At 34.7% G+C, this 11,364-nt stretch overlaps 1 protein-coding gene and 1 non-coding gene across 2 annotated transcripts; one reads left to right on the top strand and one right to left on the bottom strand.

Moving 5' to 3' along the window:
- Positions 1–379: 379 nt before the first annotated feature.
- On the bottom strand, positions 380–4,562 carry TIC55-II (translocon at the inner envelope membrane of chloroplasts 55-II). The gene is made up of 3 exons (XM_006845389.4): positions 4,105–4,562; positions 2,002–2,104; positions 380–1,759 (listed from the first exon to the last, which is right to left on the bottom strand). Exons 1-3 carry the CDS (start codon positions 4,542–4,544, stop codon positions 644–646), a joined length of 1,659 nt encoding a protein of 552 aa, XP_006845452.1. The 5' UTR covers positions 4,545–4,562; the 3' UTR covers positions 380–643.
- A 6,135-nt stretch (positions 4,563–10,697) lies between these two features.
- On the top strand, positions 10,698–10,798 carry LOC148779613 (U6 spliceosomal RNA). The gene has a single exon (XR_016046621.1). It is a non-coding gene; the product is annotated as a U6 spliceosomal RNA (small nuclear RNA).
- Positions 10,799–11,364: the final 566 nt, after the last annotated feature.

Here is an 11,364-nt window from a genome sequence, read left to right as displayed (position 1 = left end):
AAGCTGAGGCTGCCTACATGTTATTGTTATATTGCATAGGGTCTTTCATGTTTTCTATGAGCCCATTGTAGGGTAAATTCACCCTTAGAACTAGAGCTCCAAGTTGGCTGTGTGGATGTTTTTTATATGAAAAGCAAAAACCTTATAATATTTGTAATAAAATTTCAAATAATACAAGCTGGGGCTGGTCAGGTCTGGACTTAATCCTGTGGATAATGGACCTTGTGTGGGCTAACGGATCCAAATAGTTCCAATACGATCTGCAAATTCTTTCCCAAAGAAAACATATCAAAACTATTGAGTATTCAAGAGTTCATAGACAACTCAGCTCCCAACACTGCCTTATGCAATATAAACAAAAGATAAGGAGATATAATCGTTTGCTCACGAATCCTTGTGTATTAAACTCTAAATGGTACAATTGTCATAGTGCATTAAAACCACCATAAATCCATATCTTTACAAGCACTAGAACACTAGATCCCATTATAGGTTTGAAGATGACGTCTTGCGATGCCAGTGTACTTAACTTACAGAAGAAAAAGAAAGAATATTACATAACTTATCTTTTACCTATCAGCACTTAGCATGTCCGAGAGTTTAAAAAAAATGAAGACCCCTTTCATTTGCTGCTTCTATTCCTTTAAGCTCTCCTGTGTTGCCGGATGAAGTCAGTAGTGAGGACAGATACAACCTTTGAACATCCATAAACCCCCATAAGAAACATAGATGTAGAAAATAAGAGAAGCGCCTTCCATTGTCTCCCAGAAGCTAAAATGGCCAAACTTGCAGAAGCCAGTGCCAAAATCACAAAAGCCTTCTTCCAAGATTGGAAAGCTCCCAAGACACCCCTGCAACCCTTGCAATGGATCACGTGTCGAAAGTATCGATTTGTCGGGTTATAAACATGTAATGAACCCAAACCCCCCTTTGTAGGAGAAGAGGCAGCTATACCTGCAACCAGGCCTGCCGGTGCATGCTCCACAAGAGCTGGTCTCTCTGGTAGTGCCAAAGTTTGGTGCCCAAAGTAATAAGGCATGCCATGACCCACTTTATCCATCCATTTCCGATATTCAGCCACCCAAGTATCGGAGGACTTCAAATTAATGTATAGTTTTTTGGTGGGAAGCTTATCCTTGTTTAGAACTTCATTTTGTGAAGAGAGGAACCCCATGTCTTGCTCAAAAACCTTGCAAGCATTTTGATGAAAGTACCATTGCGGAAGAATTTTCATTAGTGGGGACCTTATGGTGGCTCCAAACCTCACTATAAGCATTGATTTCCCTTGCCCTGCCGGTCGGCAAAGGAATAGAGCTGAAAATATCTGCTTATTTCCCTTCTTGTCGGCAAATTCTCTATTGTTTTGGAGAACACAAGGGGCTTCAAACCTTAAGAAATTAGATGTCAGGTCCTTCTCTTTGCCCCATTCTCCTGCAAAACCTCGAGGTGTTCTCTCCATCACTTTAAACCAAAGGGCCTGAGCATCTTCCCTCTTTGCGGTCCAATCGGTTCGGTCATGTGATATGGGGACATGGGCAGGGTCCATGAGATTTTCGAGAAGGATTGAGTGATCGTACGGGAGCTCATGGATAGCAGAAACCTCTTGAAGATCGGGATTGTCATAGTGCTCGAACCATGGGAGTTTTTTGGGGTTTGCGATCTCTTTGTCTGACATCCACACCCACACGACACCTTGGGAGTCCCTCACCTCATAACATTTGACACAGGCCGCACGGGGGATTTTTGCACCAGCCGGAAGCTGTGGTTACAAATGAGAAGATTGGTTAGACATCTTGCCTGGAGGAGGATCAAAAGGTTTGATACTGGTGACCCAACACACACATACGCAAACCCTCTTCTCTCTCAAACCCTCTTCTCTCTCTTCAACAAGCCAAAATAACCTTGTCATAAGAGGTTCATGTGTAATACTATAAGTGAACACATCAGTAAGAAATAGGCACATCTGACTAAACCAAATAGATATTGGAAGGCAAAAGAAACCTGTGGTATTTTCACGCATTCACCCTCTCCTTCAAACTGCCAGCCATGATATAGGCATTCCAATCTTCCGTCCACCAACTGACCTTCGGACAATTTTGCTAATCTGCAAACAGTCATGTCAAATGTGGCATCATAATAAATTTAACCTCATCAATTTGCAATTCGAGAGTTTTGCTATAGATAAAATGCCCAATGATGTCCTGATTATATGAAGAATATTGTCATACTAAATAAACAGCAATTAAATCTCTAGGGCAATACAATGCAAAAAGATCTTTCTAGTTATAAGCATGTGTTTTGGGAACGTGCATACACCTTGCACATGCATAGGCATAATGAGTGATCAATTTGAATATCCATTATGGGGTACCTCTTAACCTATGCCAATATGTACCATCATGGGAGGAGAAAAAGATATCCTAAACCTGTAAAAAGTTATAAGGAAGCTGCTTCATTCATCCAGTCATACTGTAGGACTTTGTTGCTCTCTTTTTTTATGGGTAAGTACTTTGTTGCTCTCTTCCTATTCAACATTGCTAAAAACCAACCGCCGGTAATTGTTGACAATTAGATGTGAGATTGGGTGGAAGGGGATTTCTTTTCATCATAGCATCTATAGTTGTGTGGATATTTGACACTTGACACTAAGGAAGTTTATGCTCATAGACCATCATTTCATATTAGACTGTATATTTACTATGTCATAAAGTAGAACGCTTTGAATTTTCAAAAGTTCCATAATCGAAACCAGACATAAAGATAGATAACCAACTAAGAATAAAAAGCGCAATGCCTGATGAGACTACTGCTTTGATCATTTCTTTATTTTATACACAGAGCATGGAAATGTATATTAGAATATACTTTAGGCAACGACAACTAGATTATTAGAGCCACTCCCCATCCCGAAGGATCCATGGGCTGACCAGTCTATGGACTTCATTAGCTGGTTGCCCAAAGTCAATGGCATGCACCAGATGAGAATGAGAGAAGCATAAAACACTCAAGGCTCCACCAAACATGAGAACAAAATTCGAGTACGGGGTTGAAGCGATCATGCTTGACATGTGTTGGGCCAACTAAAAAGAATATGAGTTGAGATTTTGGTGAAGTGGAACGCTTTGCCAGAAGAAACCAGTAAAGAAAAAGATGTGACCTTGTGGGAACACGAGGATTTGATATGACATTTCCTAATGACGTCCTCGATAGGGATATTGGGAACTCTTGGTGGGTGAGGCTTGTAAAATCCCCATTTGGGTTTGTGTGTGCTGGTTCAGGGACCAACAAATAAAGAAATGACCCACTCACTCGGTTGGATTGGTGTTACTTGGCAGCGGAGTAAATTTTCTAGACTGAAAAACCTCTGAAGGAGGACTCCAGCCTTGGACCGACCTCTGTTGGGAGGCGAGGCGAGGCAAGTGCAACACATGGCCCATGAGGCTTAGGCCTAATTGCCATGTAGCCGCAGGGATATTGAGTTGGACTATGCATTGATGGCGCCTGGGCTGGAAGGCAGCTTGATTGTAGTGATCAAGCTCAAATTCAAACAAGGTGGCAGCTAAAGAGCATGAGTGGACTGGAGAGTGGGTTTTCAACAGCGACAGGCCATTATAGTGGATACAATGTCGAGCGAGCCAGGCCGCATGAGGAAACGCTCGTCACCCATGAATTTGAAGTTCAAACCCATGCATATACAAACAAGGCTCTCAGATCATTGAGGTGCATCTGGTGTAACATCCTTGCAGTTTTATAGTGCAATACAAATGAGCTAGGCACCTTGTAATCCCTTTGTGCATATGTTGATGTAATAGGTAGGCTGAACTTGGCCCTTGAGCAGCCAGACTTAGGAGCCATGGCCTGAGGGTTGGGCTAGTGTAAGGATAGTCCCTTGAAAATTACCATATGATGAAAAATTAATTTTAAAAAAAAGAGAAAAAAAAGAAAAGAAAGAAAGCTAAAATTTGCTTCAATTAGCCAAATTATCACTAGTTCAGTAGAAAAAAATGCCCTCAAAGTTGGACAAAAATTTTTCTTTCAATATAGCAAATGAAATACTAAATAAAAGGAAAAAATTTCAACTAAGGTTCATCTTTTTTATATTACCTGTGAGGGCATCTATCCTCATGGCATCGGAGAATTCCATTTCCATCCCTATATAGAACAAGCTGATGATCAAAAACTGTCAATCCCAGAGGGGCATCGTCAGGAACGTCTTTTGATAGGTACAATGGGTACCACTCCTCTTTCCAATTGTACTCTGCAACCTCTTCTTCTTCCACTTTGTCATCCAACAAAACAGCCCCATTTTCTCTCTCTTCCTTTCTCTCTCCAGAAACTCCATGCCCAACATCAGCTACTGCGTAGCATATGTGGTCTTTTGAGAACGGTGGTTTGATTATTGAAGATGCAGTGAAACCAGGTTTTACAAGATGGTTTTGTGTTGTTTGGGGAGGAGAGAGAGGAGTTGTGTTCAGTTGGGGAGGAGAGAGAAAGATAGTGGTTTTTAGAGAGAGGTGAGTCGTTAATGGGGAGAAAGAGGCCATTGGTCCAAACTCGAACGCGGAGAGACTAGTTGCAGGAAGTACGGGGCCATTAATGCGAGGTGTATAGAAAGAGCTTGGTTGGTGGGTCACCGTGAGAGAAAATGTGGAGAGTTCACGACCACAAATGTTAAGAGTAGAGGTTCCTTGACATTAGGAAGTCGGGAAATAATAAAATATCGGCAGGTAATAAATAGGATTATTTTAAAAATTAGATTAAAAAATAGGTCAAAATATGAATTGCGAAAAGATAAAAATAATAGAAAATAGTGAATATTTCATATTTGATTAAAAAAACAACAAAGACGACAAAATATAAAATTATGATTTACAGTTATTGTATAGATATATTAAAATCATAAATCATTAAATAATAATTATAGAACCTCAATGTCATTATAGTAATACTTGACAATTTGTTGTTGAAATTTTCAATAAATCCAATAACAATGCTTACTCTATTGTTACAGCACAAAACATATCGTAGATTTATTGAGAGCATAAAATAAAACAACAATCACAATACTAAACACAAAAACTAATTAGGAAATAACAAGAACTATAAACCTTTCTATACAATTATTTTTCAAAGAAAAAAATAATAAGTTCCCTCAATATAAAATTGCAGTTAATTAAAAATAAACGTAAAGACCCAAATATGTAAAATAGTGGTCTATCTAAAATGCTATGTTGTAAATAGCCAATGAAATAAAAAATAAAAATTTAAAAATAAAATTAATCAAACTTTTCTATTCATAAAAAATATAAAAAAAATGTTTAAGCAAATTCGAATCTCACATTGAATTCCTAGCTACCTAAATCTTTAGTACCATTGAATTTCTCTCTTGCACTTTATAAATATGCTATGAGTCGCGTGACACAGCTAAAAAAGTCTTTCCTAGGCCTAGTGAATTATTAATGTAGCTTTCTTACTTTATGCGAAGAAGGCAACTCTACTAAGGGACTTTCTTAAAAAGAACAAGGATTGGGTGTTTAAAGAAAAAAAAAAAAATTTTATTGATACATTTTTTCTAATTCTACTTATTAATTTGAGATATACGATTGTTATGATTATTACTATGGAAATTTTATTAAATCAATATTTTTAATTTACTGTCTTAATATAAATATTGTTATAAAGGTTATTTTTCGAATATCTTTTAAAAAACTTGAGGTTTTTAACCGAGTTCAAAAATCAAATATTTTTTTAAAAAATCATGATTTAAATGGAGACTTGCTAACGATACACTTCACGAGCTCGGTTAGTGGGTCGAAGTACATGCACAGTAAGCTCCCGAGAAACGCAATTTTTTTTATTTTATTCTTTGTTTGCCCGCCCGCACCAGTCCGGCGGAATATTACCCCGTGAAAAACTCAAAAGACTCTTATTCATAGGTATTATTAAGAGAAATTCGATCCTATATTACGCGGATGTGACCTAAGCCTCCGTACCTATCCCAAAACTATAAAATTATATGTAAGGTCATAGTTATCAAGATTTCATTGGACCATGCTTTGTCTAACCGATTGATTGATGTCTTGACCGGTCTGATTTAAAGCAAAATTTAGTTTTGTTAAAATAAGTGTTTGGCTGATTTTTGCCAATAAGTTTGTCTGATTTTGATCAATTTGAGTGATTGCACCACAATACTATTTTCTAATATAATCATATAAGAAACAAAAAATTTTCAACTGTGCTTCATCTTTTGTTGATTGATCAGACTCATCCCTAGTTCGATGGCCAACTCTAATACATATGCTTGATATTAAATGTATATTGACCAGATTTTCTTAACAGTTATAAGACTTAGAATTCTAAATCTTTTAGAAATGAGGTAATCATTAGTGAATATCAATCGGTCGAAAAAGAAAAAATCCTCCCAAATGGGTCTTCGATAGAGGGAGCAAGAGCCTAATAAGCTACTATGATGGTTTTCAAGATCGGACTGGATCAACTAACTGACCAGTTGAAACACTGAACAGTACTCTAGTCAATTTGATTCAAATAAAACATTGGGTTCGGTTGAAACTCAATTAATATTGATGTTTGAGTTGTTTTGGTCGACCAGACCAATCGGTTTTAACTGATTCAACTGATTATATAAAATTGAAAAATTATTTTTTAATATATTTGCTACTTTTAAATGATTTTTTTATTTTATATCTTTTTTAATTTTGAAAAATGGTTTGATAGGGCGGCAGCCCTATCAAAACAAGTAAACTTTACCTCGTTAACTTATCAAAAATTACAATTCAAGTGTTGAAAACTTACAGTCATCTCAGCTTGAACATTATGATTGTGCAAAAAAAAATAGAAATTCTATTACTAAAAATGACACATATTGCAAAAAATTATCTAAACCATTCATTTTCACCTAAAAAGAAGTATTTATAGTTGTGCAAAATCTAATATCATTTTTTAAGTTTCAAATTTTATTGGAGCTATCATAAAAAGTTCTCACGCCGAAAGTTCTTTTTTTTATGAGGATTTGAGGTGAGGCATTATTTTGTTTTCATAAAGCCGCCCCTGAAAATATCATTATTTAATTTTAGCCGAACAAATATAATCCACAATGCTGTTGATTTTGACTAGACCCTCACCATTTCCAAAGCCATTCCTTTGTCGGTAAGATAAAATTATTGGTTCGATCTAGATAGAAAAAAATGGCGTTTAAAAAAGGGTACGGTTTGTATAGAGCCTAAGCTCTAAACAATTACATTAGAGCCTACCTTCAAATAGTATCAAAAAATATGGTTTCAATATGAAAATCTTTTTGATAGCTTTAAAATATATTTTCATTTGTATTTATAAAGTGTAAAGCTTCGAAAATAATGTAAATAGAGAGATCTATAAAAACTTGAAAATCTTGAAATTCGACAGTATAAAAGTGCGTTACAAAATACTTTATTTTCAAAACTTGAAATCCATTTTTTTTATCATGTCCATGCATCTTGATATCGAGATGATCATTTTGAGGATATTTAACAATCAAAAAAACTTTTTCTAATGAAATTTTTGAGGTAGGCTCAAATTTGATTGTTTAGAACCTGGTTCTATACAAACTTTTCCCTTTTTTTGAAAGGAAAAGTTTATATAAAGCCATGCTCTAAAGAATCAAATTGGAGCCTACCTCAAAAAATTCACTAGAAGATATTGTTTTGATGCCCAAATATCCTCAAATTCATCATCTCGATATCAAGATGCATGGACATGATAAAAAAATGGATTTCAAGTTTTGGAAATAGTGTATTTGATAACACATTTTTTTACCATCAAATTTCAATATTTTCAAGTTTTCATAGATCTGTCGATCTACACAATTTTTGAAGTTTTGAACTTCATAAATAAAGATGAAAATATATTTTAAGGCCATCACTAAGATTTCCAGTATTAAAACCACATTTCTCGATACTATTTGAAGGTAGGTTCTAATTTGATTGTTTGGAGCTTAGGCTCTATACAAACTGTACCTTTAAAAAAAAAGGTGCAAGTTACCACCCCGATGCTTCGTAGGTGTAGAGGCAAGGTGCACCTTCAAATTTTATCACGGTATATAATTTTGTTGTAAAATGTTCTTAAGATTATCTCAAAATTTATTTTTATATCTAATTATAAAATTTTAAATTTTAAAAATGGTTAAAATCAAGTAGATCTATAAACATATGAAAATCTTAAAGTGGACGGTGTAGATAATATGTTGTAAAATGCACTATTTTTTAGACTTAAAATCTTTTTATTTTTCATGATCATACATCTCGACATCAAGATGATCAATCAAAGGGTTTTTCAACATTAAAACTAGTTTTTCCGATGGATTTTTGAAGTGCATCCGTAGTTTTACATATAAGGTTACAACCATATATAGACTTTTCCCTTAAAAAAATAGAAATGATATAATACGATGGTTATATCATATTATAATGCAACTACATTTCTAAAAAATCATGTTTGTGGTATCTGTACGACCCAAAATTTTGCACACAAGCTTTCTTCATCTCAATAATCAATATCAAAAAAGTAAAAGTTAAATTTGAACGGTAGCTATTGCCAGAATGAGTCACCTCAAACTACAAATCGAGACCATTCATTTGGTGAATTTCAATATCTTAACCTTTACAAACTCAAAATCATTTTTAAATTTTTTAACATTGTTCATCTAATGATAATATAGTAATCTCAAAAATTTGGAAAAGAAAAAATCCTTCTAAGGCCTAGGTCTAATCATCTTATCAAAATGGACGGTCTATGTTAATTGGGCTAAAAAATACATTTTATCTGGTTTTTCATTTATTTTTATTTTTTTTGTAATTGTTCACTAGAAAGAAAAGAGTGTATCTTTTTAAATTTGGATCAAACAAATGGCTCTAATATTCTAATATTGTTTTTGAAGATTACTGCATTATATTACAAGACAACCGTTGCATGAAATCACTGCCCTTAAAAAAATGAATAAGTGACTCGGATCAGTCACACCTATACCTGTATTAGATCAGGAGAATCGGTGGATTGGATTGAAAGAATTGCCATAATCGATAAATTTTTTTCCAAATTTTTTTAAAAAATAATTTAAAAAAAAATGCTCATCTTTTTTTCGCTTGACTTAATAAAGAATCGTTCGGAATCGATGAAGAATCGGTCAGCCTGAGTGAAAAATCGATGGTTCCTTGAAAAAATCGATGAGTTTACTATTCTGAATCGACTGAATCTCAATTTTTTACAAGAATCGATCAGCCATGGCGATTTTCTATCCAAATCGTCCGATTCGATATCAGATTACCGATTTTTAAATCACTCGAAAAAAACATATATTGTAAGATACTTAAAGACCTTTAATGATATTTTCTACATCATACACATTATTTGTTCACTAAAATTAAAAAAAGTGGACAAGGTTGAGAGGATACGGTAAATAGAGCGCAAATCATGAGAGAAAGGTGGGGAAGCGTAAACCGCACGCACATTCTTCATTTATGTGATAAAACGGGAAAAGGAGGGAGAGCTCCAAGTCAATAATATTATACACAAGTAAGTATTCATCTATTTCTGACCAATAACTGAAAAACGACAATCAATTTTTAGGTGTGTGCTTTCACAAACAACATGAGTTTAATGGCTTTAGGTGGAGGCCGGTGAGAACTCACCAAATCCTACATTATATTTGAGCTCTCACATCTCTCTCTCATACTACATTATACTTGAATCTCACCTAACCCATCCATCTCTCTCTCTCTCATTAATTACTTGGACGAAAAACTTACCATCTAAGCATCCTTGCAAATTTTTTTTAAGAAAAACCCAAAATAAAACCGTCATAATTTCAACTCGGATGCTGATCTTCTTGCTAAGCTCGCTACTTCCTCTTAATTTCTTTATCTCTTTTGTCTTTTTTTTTTCTCTCTTTTGATCTTTGTACTGGTTCCTTCATCATCTCAACGAAAAGCACGTAAAGCTTTATTTTTAAAACAAATCTTGTTTTAATTTGTATTTTTTTAAAAAAAAAAAAAAAAAAAGAATACAAGGTACCACAACATGACGTATTGAGTTATATTTCTTCCCTAGGTCGAGAACCCTTTTCCACTTAACTACCAACAAAAAAAAAACACGAAACAAACTGCTCTCCCAAGTGTATAGAGATTTATCATGTGGCAAGAAATTGCAAGTGTCATGTAGGGCAAGGACTCTGGGTCGAAAGAAAGAAATAAGAAAAACTTACCATGAAGGAGCCATAAAAAAAAAAAAGCTGGAAATTTCTAAGGGCTTTCTGTTTGGTTTTATACACCCAGTAGCCCAGTCCTCATAAAAGAGAGTGGGAAAAAGGAAAAGAGAGAATGGTCATTTCCAGATAAGATAGTAGAAAGAGCCCATCAGTCACAAATATAGAATTAGATACAAAAAGGAGAGAATGGATCTATCTATCCTGATAAATAAAAGAAAGAGAGCTCGGACCTTACGGTAAAAAAAAAAAAAAAACAGAGCTGGGACCTTACGGTTAAAAAAAAAAAAAAAAAAAAAAAACAGAGCTGGGACCTGGTCTTTTAGAGATCTACAAGGGCTATAGTCACATCACATAGGGTCTGTTTGGATGATCGTTAGTTTCATCAAGAGTTGACATCATTTTTGAGACTAATATACCCTGCATAACATTGTTTTTATCTTTCTCTTTGGAGACATATGATAACAGTGCAATGATGCACAGAAGATCACCTGCTCCTGTGCAAGGATGACACGCGCAAATCGAGAAATAGACCAATTTTTAATTTGTCAAAAAAAAATATTGTTTTGTTAGAGGTTTGAAAAACAAATCGGTGACCCCAATCATCCATCTGAAAAATCAGGTTGGATCGGTGGATAGATTGAAAACTCAGTCAGACCAGCACGATTTGGCCTTAAAAAAAAATCCCTAAAAATGTTATTTGAGTTTCAAGAAAAAATAAATAATGCACTATGAATTTTCGTTATCTTGGAGAAGTAAATGAATATTTAAATACCGTTTCTTGTTTAATTGCATGCTGATCACATTTTGGTTATTTCTGCTGATTATTTCAATGAGGCTTTTCTCCTTCTCTGTCTAGAGATGATAAGGGAGGACATATGCGTTGTATTTTCTATTCCATTTTTATTTATTTTTTTAAATTAAAAAAACTCAATTTTTGATTAATTGAATCATTTCCAAAGTCTGGCTTCATTCTCACAATTACAAAAAAGAAGAAGAAGGAATTCTCTCCAAATATCAAAAAATGGGCCTATTTTTAACTTTGGCACCATAACAAGAAGGCACTGCCCCTATAGATATTTTTGTTATCAGTAGGGGCAAAGACAAAG

The sequence above is a fragment of the Amborella trichopoda genome, chromosome 12, assembly GCF_054954075.1.
Source record: "Amborella trichopoda isolate Santa Cruz 75 chromosome 12, AtrichopodaSantaCruz75HAP2 v2.0, whole genome shotgun sequence".
Classification (NCBI taxonomy): domain Eukaryota; kingdom Viridiplantae; phylum Streptophyta; class Magnoliopsida; order Amborellales; family Amborellaceae; genus Amborella; species Amborella trichopoda.
The sequence above is the reverse complement of the archived record's forward strand: the minus strand, read 5'-3'. Positions and strand labels throughout refer to the sequence as shown.